The sequence below is a fragment of the Sinohyriopsis cumingii genome, chromosome 2 (genome assembly GCF_028554795.1).
Source record: "Sinohyriopsis cumingii isolate HCF-2022 chromosome 2, ASM2855479v2, whole genome shotgun sequence".
Lineage (NCBI taxonomy): Eukaryota > Metazoa > Mollusca > Bivalvia > Unionida > Unionidae > Sinohyriopsis > Sinohyriopsis cumingii.
In genome coordinates, this window is record NC_142962.1 from 88,665,829 (window position 1) to 88,687,066 (window position 21,238).

The 21,238-nt window shown below is 33.6% G+C and overlaps 1 protein-coding gene across 2 annotated transcripts in view; it reads right to left on the minus strand.

Annotated features, from left to right (window-relative positions):
* Nucleotides 1–7,399: 7,399 nt before the first annotated feature.
* The window catches only part of LOC149805340 (double zinc ribbon and ankyrin repeat-containing protein 1-like), a 63,835-nt gene continuing 49,996 nt past the window's right edge, over nucleotides 7,400–21,238 (minus strand). For both annotated transcript variants that reach the window (XM_089949329.1, XM_089949323.1), the window contains exons 14-17: nucleotides 17,431–17,511; nucleotides 16,950–17,083; nucleotides 16,482–16,556; nucleotides 7,400–15,563 (exon numbers count right to left, since the gene is read on the minus strand). In XM_089949329.1, the coding sequence (XP_089805455.1) occupies nucleotides 15,404–15,563; nucleotides 16,482–16,556; nucleotides 16,950–17,083; nucleotides 17,431–17,511 (450 nt within the window). In that variant the 3' untranslated portion in view covers nucleotides 7,400–15,403. The remainder of the gene's footprint in view (nucleotides 15,564–16,481; nucleotides 16,557–16,949; nucleotides 17,084–17,430; nucleotides 17,512–21,238) is intronic.

The following is a 21,238-nucleotide window of genomic DNA, read 5'->3' on the forward strand; positions in this document are numbered from 1 at the left end:
ATTAGATTCCTTAATTTCAATGAAGAGTTTGCCAGAAATTCCCAATAGGGCAAGCTTTATGAAAGGCACTCGTGCCATACAGTATCAAGCACCTTACGTATGTCCTAAAATGTGTCATAGACTTTTGATTCTAATTCCATGTTAGTGAAGATAGCTTTATGTAAGCTAAACGATGCAGTTATGATGCCCAATCCCTTTTGGATGCTCTACTGTTGAATATTAGGAAAGTTTAGCATTTTTAGCATTTTTGTTTTGTACCATGACTTACGTCTAAGATATACACATTTTTCAAATAGTTTACACAGAACAGGTAGTAAAAATACAGCCCTGTAGTTTTCAGGGTCATTTTAACACTTTCCTCCACCTTAATACTGAATGAAGTATTCTCTGGAGTGTACAAGTGTTTAAAGTATCAGGTAAATTATGGCTATCTGCTCTGAATAGGATGCAGTTTCTCCATCCAATTTAGCTCGAAACAGTTTTAAAACTTATGCCCCGATTACGTTGTTTACAACATAGTTTCCAGAAAAGTCTAATATCTAACTTTGCTGCTTCAGTTATATCTTTAAACACACCTTCTTTGTATGCATTCACAGCTTGTTCTTGAATGTTTTGCAAATTCTCTCCTGGCATCATTGTATTGTTCGTAGGTGACATACCTTAGTCCTTTGGGTCTCCAAGTTACAATCCATATCCTTCTAAGCCAGTTCTGTCCAACCTTTTTGACACCATGGACCACTGAAAAATGTTTTTCTTGAAGCCGAGGGCCGCAGCAGAAAACTGAATAGCAACGACTGTATAGCTGCTCGAGATATGGCGGGCCATTTAAAATCAGCCGGCGGGCCGCGAGTTGGACAGCACTGTTCTGTCTAGCGATTGTATGTGGTTCATGGGCATCCTTGGACCAATAATGCTTTTGTAAGTCTTTCTAGTGATATTATGTATTGCCGCCTCTTGTACAAGAACCACTATTGTATCATTTAATTCTTCTATTTGTTTTGGAGTTAACGGGATGGAATATAATAATTCATTCATTCCTTTGTGAACCTATAGTTGGTAAGAGCTAAGTTTTCCTGTGTCACATGTGTGCCATGAAGGGAAGGATATATGAGGAGAGTCGGAATACCTTGCAACCGGGACAGAGTGGTTACTGTACACTACATGGTTATCTGACCCGAAACATGTATCCTCATTTGCAAAGACCTCACAGTCATTTACATATTGAAACAACCGTTTGTTAACAAAAATATAGTCAAGAGTTGTTTTAAGAGGCTCAAATATATAACTCAATCCCTTGTTCAAAGTTTGTCTTGTTTAGGACCACTAAGTTGTTTTTGTTAATAAAGTTTGGTAGTAATTGGCCTTTCGACTGCGAGCATCAAGATCGGGAAATTTGATCATATCTGGCATTAAAGTCTCCCATGAGTATTACTTCACCAACTGAAGTGGATAATTAATGCTTTTGGCTTATTCAAGACATGGGTAATTTAGAGAGTTTAATAGCCTGTTGGGAATACGATGCCTTACATTGCCTTAATACAATAGTGGCTAATAACATTTAGACTCTCACTGTAAAAAACACATTCAGATAATGTCCAAATCAACTACAGTATTTTTTTTATGCAAAGCTTCAGCTGATGTTGAAAATTATTTTTAAATTTGTTTCTTTAAATTATAATTTTATACTTTTGTTTTTGGGTCCAGAGAGATACTGCAGGAATCACGCTATAGCAATGCCCATTGTAACAGGCGAGAGAATACTATCAGATAGGATAAACAAGTTCGTCTTTTTTTGTGACGGCTTTGTCCACGCGGTTGTGGAAGTAAAACTCCTAACATAAATGTAATCAGGTAATGTATTTGATGCAGAAATTACAATTTTGTTGTTGACACAATATAAAAACCAGCCACCAGCATGTAGATTTAAAACCAATTGGACCTTACATCATTTGCTAGTTACCGTACTAGTACAGGTCTATTAAGTCTTATCAGTGGCTTCAGGCATTTATCTCAGTAACTAGATATAGTTATTTGATTAAAAATGAGAGTTTGAATCAACCAATCTGACAACAAAGTCTGCTCCTTTGACTGACAACATTTAATCAATTTCTGATGGATTAATGTGTTATTCAAAACAATGCATATCAAAACTGATTTATAGGCAAATTCCACCTTGTTTGAATTTTAATTTATCAAATCCCTCTCTGGAATAATCATTTTTAGAGATGGTGAAGAGAAACTTTGCTCTGGGTTTCAGGTCAAATTACAGAATAATTTATTCATGTTCAAAATTTGACAAATTCATTGCATAAGCATTACACTTAGGAACTTTAAACTTCAGTTATTTTATAAAGGAACTTTAAATATCAACATATTTTTTAAAAAGTAGCTGAATTGTATGATTTTCTTTAATAAAAATCAATGCCAATAGCACTTTTAAATTTTCATTGACAAATATTAACAAAAAAGCCCAAATAAATAAATATGCGAATGTAGAAGTTAGTGGTCTTTTATGGTTGGGTCTATTAAGGAAAAATGAAACAGAATGAAAGATTGTAAAAATCATCACATACTTTGCAAACAAGACAAATTTCTGTTATGGTCGAGTATATCCAGTCAAAAATGGTGGAGCACCAGTTTAATTTACTTTGTCTTGTCTATATGTTTTATGATGATATACCATCAAAGAAACAAAGATGTTCCAGGACGTTACTGTATCACTTGTCTGTTATGTCTCGAGTCTAGAAATGTATTTATACAATAAAAAGGCCATGATATGCCCTCTTTATCTGACCCTGCAATTGATCTACCTGCAAAACTTAACAAGGATGTGTGTGTGAATTAGATTTTTAACGTAGCTTTTAACAATTTTTCAGTCATATCGCTACGATGTCTGCAGTGTGACAGTTTATAGTGATGTCTAGCACTGGGGCATCGTGCCACAGACATGTAGCATGATGTCCCACCCAGTCACATTATCCTGACACCAGGCCGACCAGTCCTAACATTAACCACTTAATGCTGAGCGCCAAGCAAGGCAGCTGTTAGTACCATTTTTGTAAGTCTTTGGTATGACTCAGCCAGGGTTCGAACCCGTCACACTCTAAACACTAGGCCACGGAAGCGGGATGTAATGTCCATGCTGGAGTTTGCAATCAATGTGAATACAATCAGAATATATTAAATGCCAGAAAATGATTCCAGTTGTCATTAAAAAGCTGTAATTACTCCCTCAAGTCAAAACACTCTACAGATTATGCATCACAAGAAAACCTGCCATATCAGGTTTACTCTTGGCTTTTGTGGGTTGATGAAACAGAAACAACTTTGCAACAACTGACACATCAAGAATCAAGCCTACTATGAACATATGACTAAGAGTCAGACAGAAAATGCTTCCTTTCTAATGGACATTTCCATCTACATCCTAGGGTGGGGTGGGTAGAGTGTTGGATGGTTGGTCAATTCTGATGGCACTTAGGAACTTATTAGCTATATCATGCCAAACAAAACGGAGACAACTGTTTTTCCCAAGAACCCACTGAGACAGATGACTCATGTTGGTATTGAACTCACAACCCTTAGATTAAGAGTTCAATGCTTTATCAACTGAGCTACCACTGCTCTATACACTTTAGATAGGAATGTGCCACTCTGGGTCCCCAAAATGGTCCCCCATACCACCTGTTGATGTACCTCTCAGACTTTCCACTTTCTACATACATGTATGTATATGTAACAGTACTTGGCAAACCAACTTGACTGCATATCTTGAGCAGAGCTGCATCAGCTCCATTCGCAAATATCCTTCAGTTGATGCCACTAAAACACTTGTGTTCATTAGTACTTTCAAGACTAGACTATTGTAACTCGATTATGTCTGGTTCATCTCAGTCTCTACTCCGAAACTTCAAAACACAGTTGCTTGGATCCTCCTTAGAGTACCATGATCAGAACACACCTCCCCCTGCTCTGTACCCTACATTGGCTATCCATTCGATCCAGAATCAAAATTTGTTCTCTACTATGTTTCACTGACCTCACCCATGTGTACACATCAGAAAGATACTTACGCTCCTCTTCTGACAATCGTATACTCATCATTCCCACTATGAAAAATGAAGTCATATTGAGGTTCTTTTGCATACCAGGGCCCAGCAACATGGAACGAATTGCTCACTAAACTTAGACACAAAGACACAGTGATCCCATTCAAGTGTGCTCTTAAAACTCATCCATTTCGACTGCAAGAACAAACTTAAAGATCTAATATTGTTTCCTACCTTAAATATTTGCAGCATATTTTTGTTTTCTAATTCCATGGTGTTTGTTTTTTGTAATCATATCATTATGATTTTAATGTTATAGGTGTTGTCTAATGTTGTAAAGTGCTTAGAGCTTCTAACGATTAGGTGCTATACAAAGTCCTCATTATTATTATTATTAATATATATATATATATATATATATATATATATATATATATATATATATATATATATATATATATATATATGTGGCAGAGTACCCGTAGATGTGAAGCTATGTTGACCTTGTCAGATTTTGAGTAGGAGGTGATAAACCCGATATGATCCGTAAACATGCAATACTGTTTGCATATTACTAACCAGAGATAATGACCCAATTATGTACCTAAATTTCAATGAAATGTGAACTTGTCAAATTGACAAATGGATCTTAACAGCTGCATATCCCCAGATACAATCATATAGGTAGCCCCTTCCTCCCCAATCCACCCACCACCCCCCAGCATCTGAGTTACTAGTAGATACGTTTATCTTCACATTGTTCATGCCCAATAATAGTGGGTCTAAGGATTTTCTTCTCTGAAGTTCTAAGCCTGCCATTACAATTTTCCATTAAACTTAAATTCTGAATCTTTTCAATTGTAAAGTCTGTTATTTTCACAATAGCCTTACACTTTTGCAAGTTGGAAGAAACTAGTTTGCTGGACTTTTAATCTGTACTGTTCCCTGGACTTTTATTTATAAACATACGCTGGACTTTTAATCTATACTAATATGCTGGACTTTTAATCTAGACTAGCATGCTGGACTTTAAATCTAGAGTAGTATGCTGGACTTTTAATCTAGACTAGTATGCTAGACTTTTAATCTAGTCTAGTATGCTAGACTTTTAATCTATACTAGTATGCTGGACTGTTAATCTAGTTTAATATGATGGACTTTTAATCTATACTAGTATGCTGGACTTCAAATTTTGACTAGTATGCTGGACTTTCGATCTGGACTAGTATGCTAGGCTTTTAATCAGGACTAGTATGGTAGTCTTTTAATCTTTACATGAATGCTAGACTTTTCATTTAGACTAGTGTGCTGGACTTTCAATCTAGACTGGTAGGTTGGACTTTTCATCAAGTATGCCAGGCTTTTAACCATGACTGGTATGCTAGACCTTTAATACTGGTAAGCTGGATGTTTAATCTAGACTTGTATGCTGGACTTTTAACCTTGCCTGGTATTCTGGACTTTTAATCTAGACTTCTATGCTGGACTTTTAATCTAGACAAGTATGCTAGACTTTTAATCTAAACTAGTATGCTATACTTTTAATCTAGACTAATATGCTGGACTTTTAATCTTGACTAATATGCTACTTTTAATCTAGACTAATATGCTACTTTTAATCTAGACTAGTATGCTACTTTTAATCTTGACAAGTGTGCTAGACTTTTAATCTGGACTAGTATGCTATACTTTTAATCTAGACTAATATGCTGGACTTTTAATCTTGACTAATATGCTACTTTTAATCTAGATTAATATGCTAGACTTTTAATCGAGACTAATATGCTACTTTTAATCTGGACTAGTATGCTACTTTTAATCTTGACAAGTGTGCTAGACTTTTAATCTGGACTAGTATGCTAGACTTTTAATCTAGACTAATATCCTGACTTTTAATCTTGACTAATATGCTACTTTTAATCTAGACTAATATTCTAGACTTTTAATCTAGACTAATATGCTATACTTTTAATCTAGACTAGTATGCTAGACTTTTAATCTAGACTAATATCCTGGACTTTTAATCTCGACTAATATGCTACTTTTAATCAAGACTAATTTGCAATAATTTTAATCTAGACTGGTATGCTATACTTTTAATCTAGACTAGTATGCTATACTTTTAATCTAGACTGTTATGCTATACTTTTAATCTAGACTAGTATGCTAGACTTCTAATCTAGACTAGTATACTAGACTTTTAATCTAGACTAGTATGCTCGACTTTTAATCTAAACTAGTATGCTAGACTTTTAATCTGTACTCATGTGCTACACTTTTAATCTAAACTAGTATGCTGGACTTTCAATCAAGACTAATATGCTAATTTTAATCTAGACTAATATGCTAGATTTGTAATCTAGGATAGTATGCTAGACTTTTAATCTAGACTAATATGCTAGATTCTGAACCTGGACTAATATCCTATACTTTTAATCTAGACTAGTATGTTAGGCTTTTAATTTAGACTAATACGCTAGACTTTTAATCTATACAAGTATGCTGGACTGTTAATCTAGTTTAATATGATGGACTTTTAATCTATACTAGTATGCTGGACTTTAAATTTTGACTAGTATGCTGGACTTTCAATCTGGACTAGTATGCTAGGCTTTTAATCAAGACTAGTATGATAGGCTTTTAATCTTTGCATAAATGCTAGACTTTTCATTTAGACTAGTGTGCTGGACTTTCAATCTAGACTGGTAGGTTGGACTTTTCATCAAGTATGCCAGGCTTTTAACCTTGACTGGTATGCTAGACCTTTGATACTGGTAAGCTGGATGTTTAATATAGACTTGTATGCTGGACTTTTAATCTAGACTTCTATGCTGGACTTTTAATTTGACTCACTTGTAATATCCTAATTCAAAAGAGAAGGACTCCTGTAGGACATTACTGGTCATGTGTGAAAGGGGAGCATTCTGATGGCATTCTATCAGATCTGAAAGTCATGTCTGAATTTGACCAAAGTGCCACGCTTTAATACTTCAGAATAAGACTACATTAATTAAATACTACATTAATTAAATGAACCCATAAATTTATTTCATCATGAACCAAATTAAGTAGTACTCTAAATTATCTTAGACTGATACTAAATTCGAATTCAGGGTCAACCTACATTAAGTTAACAGTATCCTAATTTTTTCAGAGTAATGCTATCTTTGAATTAGGGTCACCCTTGGTTATTATACTGTAATACTATACTTTTGACTACTGACCCTATCCATTCACCAATAACTTTATCCAAAACCTTAATCAACTGAAGTGGCACAGACATCAGCGTAACTAGCTTTCACTGTTCTTCAGACAAATGTATTAAGAAATAATGATAAAGAACATAACAGTGGAGATAAAATGATAATTTATTAAAGAAATACAAGTGTAGAAAGAAATATATGAAAATGGTCAATAAAAAGAAGTAATGAAAGTTTCATAAAATAAACAAAGAGATTTAATCTTAATATAATTAGGGGAAAAATCCTTATACAAAGATTTTGTTATCTTTGTACTTACAGGACAGCTCTATTTATTGTTTGACCCTTCTACTTAAAAAACAGGTGTATACATTTTTTTCCTTTCTAGTACAGGACATGTGTATTAATTTCTTTTGATCTTTCTACTTACAAGTGCATTCATTTTAACTTACCATTCTACTTACAAGAGAAACTCAAAACCAAACATACCCTGGCACTCTTGCCAACTACAGTGATATTTTAGCAAAGTATGTGAAGAATCAACTAAGGTCTTTGACTAGTTTATCTTTTGTATGTAATTAATAAACTTACAATCTGTATCTCTACCATCAGTACCACACACATACATATTGTACAAGCATCCATCTTGCCAGTGAGCAAGAAAGACAGGCTGTTTACCCTGATGTCCCAGATGCCAGATGAAACTTAATACCAAAATTATTTAGAATCATGGAGATAAAAAAACTGTGTTGGGCAAATAATCTCATAACTACTGGTAGTTAGTTCTAAATTCTTCTCATAGTTGTTCCCTCAGTTTAATACTGTCAATTGAATATTATTCATGAGGGGCAAATCTCCATGGATTTCATAGCTACTTCAAACCATGAATGTAAAGGCACAACAAAAAATGATGTCTTGGTGGAAAACAGTATTCTTTCACCAATTCATGAATTTCACGACCCAGTGAACAATGATTCCACACATGCCAATCCCTGGCATGGTAAAAGTGTAATCCAAGTGGACAAAAAGTAATCTGTGCAGAAAAAGAGTAATCCACATATAACATGATAAAAATTCAATGAGCATATGTATAAAATGATTTATTTACCCCTTCTGGTCATTTAACATCAATTACTGCTTCAAGTTTTCATATATAACACTTTGAACTTTAAAAGGCAACAGTCTCTCATATTACATTTCAAAACACTTTGTACCAGCTGAGATTATGAATGTTTTGCACACCAGTAGAGAACCAAGTGTTGGGTTACAGAGCCTGGATCTGAATTAAGTTTTATTTTTTTTAACAATGCTGAACAATCTCTCTCAGTCAGCATTAGAATGGTAAAGAACCCATATTTCTTTCATAACCTGACAAAAAAGAGGAAATATATATCTTCCAGTTATTGGATCTTTCAGCTGGGAAATAAGGCACCACTGCATATCAATTCTGTCCACATGAAGTACATTGTCTGGCAGAATGCCAACTTGATACTTCAGGGGTTCTCCTTCTAATTTATCAGCAGCCTTTCTTGAATGCTCCGTTGGCCTAGTGGTTAGAGCATCCACCTCGGATGCGAGGTCGTGGGTAAGAACCACCAGTTGAGTCATAACAAAGACTTACAAAAATGGTACTAACAGCTGCCTTGCTAGGCACTCAGCATTAAGAGGTTAGTGTTAGGACTGGTCGGCCTGGTGTCAGGATAATGTGACTGGGTGCGACATCATACTACATATTTGAGGCATGATGCCCCAGTGTAAGACATCACTATAAACAGCAACACTGCAGACCTTGCAGCGATATGACTGAAATGTTATGTTAAAAATCATAATCAGACACACACATAGCAGCCTTTCCTGCAGCAAGGTGCATCATATGACAGGGACAACCTGATATGTACAATGATGGAGATATTTTCAAAATAAAGAATGCAACTCCTTTATGAATTCCAGTCACTGATGCATTATCAGCTGAAAACCCCATACAGTTCTGCCAACTTATGTTTATTCAAAGCATTATCAAGCAAATAAAAAATGTTTTCTCCAGTGGAATCTACTGTTAATTCTGGTAATGAAAGAAGAGCACCCTGACTTTGCCCTTACACAGACTGGGTACAACTTTTTGTCATCATAATCACTAGTCCTGTCTATTGCAACACTAAATGGACCAATTTTCATGGCTTCTGCAATTTTAAGTGAATTATCTTCTGCTAAAATCCTAACAATATTAGATGATTTTGTTCTTGCAGATGCATATTTTCTACAATTTTGGAATCAGAAAACATCCGTTTGAACAAAGGACCAATGTAGTTTCTACTGCTAGGGGTAGTCCGTGTTCTATTAAGGACTCGGTAAATAACGCCTCTGCATTTATTAATTCTGCTTTGAAAAAGAAGTTACAAGTTACCTTAGTATTGCAATTTGTAAAACAAGCTAATTCAATGTTTCTCTGTTTTACCATCATGACCAATATTAAAATCCTTTTCACACAGCCTGCAGTGGGCGTGAATCTGCCCAAGAATGGAATGCTAATTTAGTGAAAAAAGCGTAGTGATTAGGCCATAAGTATAATGGTTGGCATGTATGTGATTCTTCTGTAGAAAACAGTACTCTTTCACCAATTTCATTAGACCATTCCGGTGGCCTAGTGGTCAGAACATCCGCCTCAGAAGTTGGAGGTCATGGGTTCAAACCTCTGCCAAGTCATACCAAAGACTTACAAAAGTGGTACTAACAGCTGCCTTGCTAGGCGCTCAGCATTAAGAGGTTAGTGTTAGGACTGGCCAGTCTGATGTCAGGATAATGTGACTGGGTGAGACATCATGTCACATGTCTGCGGCATGATGCCCCAGTGCTAGACATCACTATAAACTGCCACACTCTAGACATCGTAGCAATATGACAAAAAAAACTGTTAAAGCTACGTTAAAAATTCTAATCACAAACACACACTAATTCACGAATTTCAAGACCCAATGAAGAATGATTTTAATGTGGAAAACATACTGCTCCTTTACAATCCATGAATTTAAGAACTAACAAAACTATTATTTTTCATAAAAGTGAAACAATTACATCCCAAAAAAATGAATTCACTGTATTAAACAAATCTGCTAATAAAGACTTGTAATAAAGTCAAAATATGAGGCATTTAAAACACTCTGGTGGATTACATAAATTAATCACTGTACGTGAGATATTTTCATGATCTTAACATATTGTATAATTAAACTTACGTCCAGCAACTCTGCCTGGTATAAAATATTGACTGGGAGGTCATGACATGTATTACACAATATTAGCAGCTAAAATATTAAAACATTTTTAAGAAAAGAAGTAAATTCAATCATTGACTCAGGTATACATGATGAAAGGCACACAATGTTTTTAACTGGTACAAGATACCCACAAACAAATAAAAACATGTTTACAACATTCCATTTTAACATCTCTATGATATAATTGTAAGTGACAAAGACCAAGAAATAATTTCGTTGGTTACAAATAGAGAAGCAATAAAATGGCATGAAAATTAAACATAAGTAGTAAATAAGACAAAACAGAAATGTGCCTTAGCCGATCTGATGTCAATCCTAAAATGCTGCTTGTCAGAAGCATCATCAAAACAAATTTTTATATGAAACTTTTATATTTAAGCTAATGCTTTTATAGTCACCAAATGTATTCCATGGGAAAGTAATAATCATGTGTAGAACCTAAATTTATTCCATGAAAAAGTAATAATCATGCATAGAACCAAATTTATTCCATGAGAAATAATCATGTGTAGAACCAAATTTATTCCATGAGAAAAAAATAATCATGTGCAGAAGCTAAATTTTTCATGTGAATTACATTAAGACTGTTGAGTATTTTTACTTAGCTGAACAGGGACTAGAAAATTACACAGGGATTTGTATCTAATCCCTTTATGAACCCATGTGACTCCTTATTGGTATGCAAATTAGGCCCCCATTCTTGATCAAAGGACCATAAATAGAATAGCAGGGTACATATTCCCTGGAGATTAAAGGACCATAAGTTTAATAATAGGTTATATATTCCCTGGAGATTAAAGGACCATGAGTTTAATAATAGGTTTCATATTGCCTGGAGATTAAAGGACCATGAGTTTAATAATAGGTTTCATATTGCCTGGAGATTAAAGGACCATGAGTTTAATAATAGTTTTCATATTCCCTGGAGATTAAAGGACCATTAGTTTAATAATAAGTTACATATTCCCTGGAGCTATTTACCTGTTATTCAATACCTAAGGAAGAAGTTTCTAAAGGTGAAATTTGTTGTTGTTATACAAAGTGGATATTTTTTCTTATTCTGAAATAAAATTTTAAAAGTCACTTTAAATGGCATTAACAGAATGTCAAACACTTCTGTACAACTTGGTATTTCTTTTAACAAATTGTATTTGCAATTGAATCTAAAAATGAAATCAACAGTACCAAATTATCCTCAAATCTGAGTTTATAGGACAAAATTTATAAAGTGAAAAAGCCTCCAAATAAAAGTAGCATTATTACCTGTATAATACTAGTATAAGTTTCATTCCTCTATTACAGATATAGTAAAAGCTAAGTGGTTGACAAAAAGCCATTGTTAGCACAATTTACAATCAACTCAAAACTTTCACTTTCTTTGCAATTATAACTAGCATACAAAGTCAAAGTAAATTACATCAGCACATTTTCATATCTTTAAAAAACATAAAGGTGCATGAATTATTTTGTAAATAAATAAAGACACTGTGCAGTGTAGGAGTAAGGTACCATAAACCAACATGTCAATGCCTGTATCACTCGCGTACTAAAAAGTAATGTGTCAATGCCTGTACAAGTCAGATACTGTAAGGTAATGTGACAAATGCCTGGAAGCTCTCATGGGATGATAGATTTTTGATGAGAAATAGAGGTATATCCCTGTGTGATTTGATTCCCTCGTTGTGACAGGTATTGCCCTTTAATTGTTTCATAATATGACTTCTCATTTTCCTGCATTCTGATTGGTTTAATCGCCAGAGGCAGTATATTTCCTGCATTCTGATTGGTTTAATATCCAGAAGCAGTATCTTTCCTGCATTCTCACTGGTTTAATCTCAGAAGCAGTATCCTTCCTGCATTCTGATTGGTTTAATCTCCAGAAGCTAAATCTTTCCTGAAACATTACAGGAGTCTCACATGCCTACATGAGACAATACAAGATTCTACCGACTTGCCTGACACTCAGGTCCGACTCTCTGACATCACTCTCTGACAGAAGTGGCATGATGGCAGAGACTTGGACTACTGACAATGAAATGCAAGTGTTCTGTTTAGAAATAACCACACTCAAGCATGCAGTACAAATCAATTATGGGCTACTGATTTTTTCAAGCACCCATCCATATGTACATCTGTTTATTTGTCCCTCATTCATCTTGCTTTACTTTTTACACTGATAATTATCTGAAGACAAATCTTGACAATTACCAGGTATCTTTATTTTTTATTGTTATTATTCTGATCGCTTAAACCATATTAGCACATAATATAATGAGGTATTCAATTTCATCTACACTGTAAGATTTAAACTTAATTGTTGTCTACATACTGTAAAAAAACAACAACCAAAAAATGGATGAAATTAAAAATCATACAGTTATAAAAATTGCTGACTCATGACTTTGGTTAATATCAGGATTTATCAACCCTATACAAAATTATATTCACCTCTGCCCTCAACCAAAATGTCAATAATTGTCTATTTTTTTCTATGTCAAATTCCATCTAAATATACAAAATTTAATACAATAGGAATTATTTGTTAATCAAGGAGTAATACATTTTTCATAGCAAATCAAACTTGAGCACAAGATTTGATAACTTAATAGGGACTTTGAATTTCCTTGTACATCAAATGTATGCAAATTCAACTACAAGTATATCTTTCACATGATCAGTCTCCATCATAACACAGACAAATTTTCTTCAAATTTTTTTATATTGTTAACTTGAATCAAAATTATTATTGCCACTTTTTTACCTATTATCACAGACTTAGAAACATCAAAGATAAATTTTATGATAACAAAACCAATAATATGCAATTTGATGACTGTTCCAGTAAAACATACCAAGGACCCAGTGAAGTCACTTTTAATATGGGATACTCAACCCTAGATGCAATTTAGGATTTTCTTAGCATTTTAAAATGTAATCTGTGAAATCAAAGTACTTTATCATATTTTTTTTAAAACTGTCTTCCCTGGCTACTGTGTAAATTTAAATGGAACAACCCTAACTGCAAAATACATCTTAAAAGAACAAAACTATTTTATGATCCTCAGAATGTACTGGACAAGTTGGGCATAAAATTTAAAGGATAAATAGAATGCAAAACATGTAGATACTATTCAAAACTAGTATTTCCATTCTATATACAATATTCCTTACTATAATGCTTTCAATGTCAGCCTGAGAGTACACTTCCTTACTGTGAGACCACCTTGCCATGAAGCACATTATTCATATAAATTCACTATTACATAATCAAATGGGATCAATAATCATTCCCACCTGTAACAGGGAATGGTGCTAAAATGAATGACAATATAGTGAGGGAGTATTGTGTTATTTTCAAGGGTATAGCCAAATGTACATTGCTGAGGAATAGATAAATGATCATTGTTATAAAATAATAACTAACAAAACTGAATTATGAAAAAATCCCTAACAAACTGGAATGTGAAATAATCCCCCAAAAACTGGATTATGAAAAAATCCCTAACAAACTGGATTGGTTATGAGATCATAGGCACTGTGCATTCAAACAAGAAATAAGTAACTATAATGAAGTCCAAGAAGCCATTGTACCCCAGTGGTTGGCAATCTGGACTCATGACTGAAAGAATGCAGGTTCGAATCCTACCTCTTGATCATCCTGGTCAGTTAACATGGTATGTTCCGTTTATGTACATGTTTCTTTTTTAATCATAATGTTGGTGCTAATTCTGTCCAAAAAACTAATAACCGTATGGTCTGTAACAACCATACACTGGCTCAAAGAGCCAACCAAGGACCATGAAGGAGTGCACAAAAAATGGCATACAAGCTATTACACAATTCAGACCTTTATTTAGGTATGTTCAAATGCAGCAATCTAGGTGACAATAAATTTAGAAATCCTAACTGAACTCTATAAATACTACTTTGCTGAGGTTATGTATAATCAATGTGGAATCGAAGGAGGATTTTTCAAATTCTTCTGTATTATAAAGTAAAAATGAAAAATAGTGACTTACTTTAATAATATCCTTTCTCATTCACAAGTATTTTCAAGTAAAACTGAGAATTGTGTTAAGTCATCAATACAGGTACATTAAAATAAAATATTTTTAAAAAATTTGCCTGGATATCCATTTAGCCAACTTAGAATAGCTTATGCTATCAATTTATATCAAATCAGTTTTATTCAAGAGTTTCAAATATTTAAGAAGCATGTGAGAAATCTACAACTATCCTTCACCAACTAAAAAACAATTCAAAGAGTATAAAGAAAAACAAATTGTCTGTTGTAAAAAAGATTTAAAATGCATGGACAAATGATCCCCTTCTAAAACTGAATTGAAATATAATATCCCTAAATAATATTCTCTCTAAAATTGCCTATAACAATGAAATTAGTATTCTAACTCCAGTCTGGCATGTATACTTCCTCATTTAAAAGCTTCTTGCTGACAGACACACATCAATTCTCAAGACGATATTCTCTCTTGGAAAAGGAGAGTAAATCTCACTTCTAAAAACGTTCACGTTTCTTAATAAATCAGTTCATAATCTCTGAAAAGCTAGTTTTGGTACATGTATCATTCAACTTCTGAATACAGTTGTTAAGTGGAACTTGAAGTCTCACTGGTGAACCATATTGCAATGTACTCTATATGTACATGACTTTAAAAAACTTAACAATATCTGAATGTTGACACTGATGCTGTCATAGCCAAAAAAAGGTAATACCCATGTCTCACTACCCACTAACTCAGGTTCACGACTCTCTGTATACTCCTTCTCTATCATTCCAGACCCTTGGATCTGAAAAGTGGTACCAACATCTCACTACTTGTTACATTAAACACAGTAATAATCTCTGTATACTCCTATATCATTCTGGGCCCTTTGTTCTAGGGCGAATCATCTTATCTAAGTGAGACTGTCCAAGTGCTGAAGCTAATTTTCTGACTAAATTTTCAAATCCTGCTTTGACTGCTAAATCATATGCCGTTTCTCCTTTATCATTTTTCTTATTCTGATCTGCACCACTTCTGTAAAGAAAACAAAATTACACTTTACATACTATCTTTCTATGGGATGAAATACATTTATTTGAATTTTGTTAAAACAGATTTCAAACAAATCTGCAAAAGTAAGGCCTTGGCCCAAGGCAACACCAAGAAGCAAATGCAGAAGGTTTGTGTATAGCTCAGATGTGAAACTCTTATACTAGAAATGAAATTAGTGTACTTTTTATGTACAATATATATACAAATAAGTATCCTTTTACAAGTCTTTACAACTAATTAGTTCTTACCTGTGAATGAAAATATATGATTAATGACAGCATCTCATCAACTTTCTACTTGCAATTAATTAAACAGATCCAGCCCAAGTTATACTTCATGAATGTCATTATTATCTTTGCAATGCTAATTTTGAGGGGCTTTTGTGCTACCCTAATTTTGGTGGATTTTATTGGACACTTAATTTGTGTGGCATTTGTGAGACACCAATTTTTCTGGTTTCTGTGGTACACTTTTTGTGGTTTCTGTTGGATACTAATTTTGGGGATTTTGGTAGTACACTTTTGTGGTTTCTATGGGACACTAATTTTTGTCGTTTTGGTGGGACACTAATTTTTTTTAGGTTTTTGTGTACCACTAATATCTGTGGTTTTTGTGGATGCTACAACCGAAAATGTTCAAAAGTCAGTGCAAAATGTAATTCTGCTGAATGTCATTTTTGTGACAGAGATACTGACAAATTTAAGAATTAATGAAAATGTAATTTTATCAACAACAACAAAGAGTATTATCTTAAAAAATATGAATTCACGGCATTTTTAGATGTTAGCAATCAGTAAAGTCTCATTACATACTGTCATGGCGCTGAATTTGTATACATGTCCTCTCACTTAAAGAAAAGAGACTTTACTGCGCTTAAAAAATGGACCAAGTTATACTCACCCCAAGAGGGCATCAATAACTTCATCTCCTGAGGGTCCTAGGCTTATAGCTTCATGCAAGGCTGTGTTTCCTCTCCTGCACATCATAAGGAAAATATCACACAATATATTATTTTGGTGCTATTTAAGTGTTAAAACAAACAGTTTAAAGATGGGAGGATGTGACTTTAGAAAAGGCAGTCACTATGAAACTTCTCCATCTCGATGCCATAAAAATGTAATTTTGATCTCTGAGCATGGCACTGATCATACAAATGTCAGAATATTGAAAACAGAGCAGCAAATCAGTAATCTACCATGAGTTCTTATGAAGTATGGAAATAATTTTAATTATTTTTTGTAACTTTTCAAACATGGATACTACATTAAATTAGACTGCCACACATTTATCTGATTCAAACTGAAAAAAAAACCACTTTATTTTTTGAAGTGTTCAGTGAAAATCACTTGTAAATAATGTCCATCTTACATGGCAGCAGGTCCCTTCCTGTTGATGTCTGCACCACCTTGTACCAGAACTGGGATACAGTCAACTCTCTTGTTTTTAACTGCCACATGGAGAGCTGGTAAACCATTCTTGTTTATACAGTTTGGGTCTGATCCCTAAGAAAGAAAAATACTCAGTGAAATTTAATAATTTCACAACAGTTTTAGCATTTGTCTTTTTGGCAAAAGTATACCACTGTATCATATTTTCATAGTGTCTGAACTAATTCTTATATAAATGATTTACTGACAATAATATTATTTTAAAAGTTATGAATCAGGATTTCCAAATTACCTTAGGTCTTTTTACCATAGTATTTTCATAAAATCTGCCAGAAAAACACCTTTCATGTCTTGTAAAAATGATAACATTCTAAAACATGAAGAAAACTTTAAGCATCAATGTAATTGGTAAATAAATTCTGTTTCACAATTCTTTAGGCATGACAAATAATCCTTGTAACCTCATCAAGTAATCTCTGCACTTCAGCAGGGCTTCCTTCTCCTTGTGACCCCAGTTCCCGCAGCAACAGTTGGTCCTGAGCCTGTAAGTTACAGAAATTGTTTGTGCATGTAAGCATTCAAGTGTTAGAAAAATAAATAAAAAAATTAAATAAAAATGTTAATTTACACTGTGAATTATATATTAATTTCCTGATATTCCAAAATAAAGTTCAATGGAATAATAACATAATTTAAGAGGGCAAAGATAGACTTGTTGTATTTCTGTCACAAACAAGGCGCCTTTGAACTAGAGATGCTAGCATGTACAAGATAATCCTCTTCAGCGACATATAATGCTGAGTCACAGTCACCTAGTTTTTAATTTCAAGATGCATCCACATTACAACTTAAACTAAGTGAAAAGATTTTTGAAATTTGAGGATAGGCAATTTTTAATTATGTTAAATCAACACAAAATTAGGTCACAGTGACCCAGTATTGGTCTAAAGAATACTTTTCTTTCAAAAGGATGCACTCATGAGTTGCAAGTTTGGTGTCTGGGAGCACAAAGATATTGGAATTTGAACCCAAACACAATTTTTTAAGTAATGTTAAATAAACCCATCAAGGAAAAGTATGTCAGTTACCTATTTTTGGTATTCTTAATTTCTGAAAAAAGCAATACCCAGTAAATTGTTAAGTTTAATAAAGCATGCTATATTAAATAAAGAAGATGTGACCTCAATTTCAAATGCATGTTACTTGGTGCAAAGTACATGAGCTTTCCAAATACATCTTGATGTAACTCACATATACTTGTTTACTGATTAAGGTGTCAATTATTACACAGAATCCTATATGATGCAACATAACGTATTGTCTCTAAATTTTCAAACATCATCAATTAATAAAAAGATAATTACTTTTATCTTGTAAATTTGGCTACAGAAAACGTTTTTGTTTTTTTAAATTTTGAAAATTTAAGTAACTTGAGAACATGAAAAAATCTACCTGAGAACAATTAATTTTTATCAATAATTATTTGTACACCTGAAAAATACTACAAAAAAGTGAATTACAAATGTCATAGTAGGATCTTTTGCATGCTAATCCTTGGTACCATTCTCCTCAACTTTTATACACATGTCTAGTCTATAATCTTATTCATTATAAACCTTTTATGCAAGTTTTTTATTTTCTTAAGTTTTAAAGTCAGAAAAATTTAAGAGCTGTAAAGATGCATTTTTAGCAAATTAAAGAGATACGAGTGACAGATTGTGAAATTAAGGCACAGCAAACTTGTCCGACAGATGGAAAATCAGAAATTTTAGCAGCTGCGAAACTCCATTCCACCCCAAATAAACATGTGTAATCAAAGATTACATAGCCCACCTCTATTTTCACTAACCTCCTGTAGCCATTGAAAACATGATCATGCAGAAAATAAATTGAAACAGCAATCTTAACCACTTTTATAACTAATGATTTGTTTTTACATGTATTATCCTTCAATTAAACTTGTAATCATTTTAAAATATGAAATTTTTAAACTTGTAATTGTCACTATATAGACCATATTGTGCAGACATATTGTGAAACACCCATCCACCTACTTACCTACTTTACACATGTTAGTAAAGCATAATGTAGATCACACTCACCTACTTAAAACATGTTAGTAAAGCATACTGTAGATCAAAGTCACCTACTTTACACATATTAGTAAAGCATAATGTAAATCACAGTCACATTTGGTTTTAAAAATCTAGTAGTAACAGAGATGCATCCAATAATCAATCAGCATTCAAGAAATGAACTTTCAATACAAAATTTGCAGAAGATTTGGTTCAATGTGGATTTTACAGTGCTATATAGCACCACAAAAAATGTTATATGATAAAAATGTATAAATCTAAATACCAACAAGTGATAAAAATAACAAACACAACAATGAGATGAAATAGGAAGGTTCCCAATCAATGAGGTATTTAAATGGCATGCATAAAGGATAATCAGATAAAAGAATAATCAAAGTGATTAACAGTAGAAATGTTGCTTAAAAATACTCAAAGGAACTGTTTGCATGCAAGCTAAAATTTTAAATAAATGTTAACATCCTTCAAGAACTTTAAAATACAAAACACATCTACCATATCAAAAAGATCTTAAAAATTTGGAGAAAGTCACTGAGCATGAAATATGGGTCACTGAGACCTCTTCTGGCAAAAAGGAAGTAGAATTTGTCAAGATTCATCCAGTTACCAAGTTTCATGGTTCTAGGTGGATAGTACACCAATGACATGCCATACTCATGTGGTCATGAGCTGAGCTAAGTCCAAATATGTAACCAAAAGCCAGTCAATGACGAAATATAGGTCACAATGAGCTGTTTTTGGTTGCAAGAATGTGGTAGTAACAGAAATGAACATCAAATACAAAATTAGGCTCAAGTCAGTGAAGCATAAAATAAGGTTAATGCTGAATGAGGGATTAGTGCTCAAGGTGCATACCCAATGTTTTAAGATTCTGTATAGAATAGTATGCAAGCAGCATGCCAACAACCTATGGAGTCATGAGGAAAATGCAACAATTAATCTAAGCCAATACAATGTAACATATAGGTGACTTTTTTTTGGTATTGGTATTATACTAAGAGAGAGGTAAAAAAAAATCACACATCTTTCAAAGAAGTATGAACAGTACAACAGAACCAAAGTCAGTGAAATGTGAAATAGGTAATAATGACCTACTTTTAAAATATGGGTATACTAATTAATCAGCAAGAAGCATCCTCTTGTCAATTTTCGTGATTCACAATAATCTTTGTTGTCAGGGTGTGGTACTAATAAGGATGCACACAATCACCTACTTTAATGATTCTGGCACATACATGATACTGAACCTGGGGCAGAGAAGCATGAAATATGGGTCATCATGACCTACATATGTGATTAGGGTGTATTATTCATCACCATACTTCCAGTCACCAAATTTTCATGTATCTTGTTGTAACATTGTGCATGTGTGTGTGTGCATTAAGGGTGTAATGATATACCGATTTACCAGTAAACTGCGATACAAAATGCCTGAAATGGTATATCGCAATACGAGTTTAGTAATACTGGTATACCGGTTATATTTTCTTCACCAACATTAGCCAGTCCATAACTAGCTTTGAGCACACCAATGTCTTTTATTAGTCTTAACGTAGTTACCAAAATGGCGGCTTCTGTGTATGAGCTAGTGAAGAACCCAAGACCAAAGAGTTCTGTTTGGAATAATTTTTCACTAAAAAGGGAGTTTAGCACTAACACAATTGACAAAACTGTTGCTGTGTGTAATATGTGCAAAACTGAAATCAAGCACGCAGGCGGTACAATGAACCTCTTGACTCATTTACGGTGTCACCATCAATCATTACTTTCCATAAGTACTGTGCAACAGAGTGACACAACCTCTAAAGCAACAGCCGAAGGTTCCATTAAAAGTGTACATATTGTTTCAGATCGACAACCAAAGATTGCTGTTATGCTAGGTGCACAGACTAAAAACAAATCTTCATCACCAAGGTCCACAGCTATCACTTGTGCCATTGCTAGTTTCATCGTTCACGATTTGCGGCCGTACAGTGTTGTATCAAACAAAGGATTTTTAAACATGGCATAGGTGTTAAGTAATTAGTCTCTTAGGTTCAAACCAAGAAAGGCTGGGAATCACTGATATCATTAATTTACTATATTATTCATTTTTCTAATCAAAGTAGGATATTTATCAATGTGATAATTTGTGATTATGTGTTGTTTTTCTTGTGTTTATCCCTTTTCATGT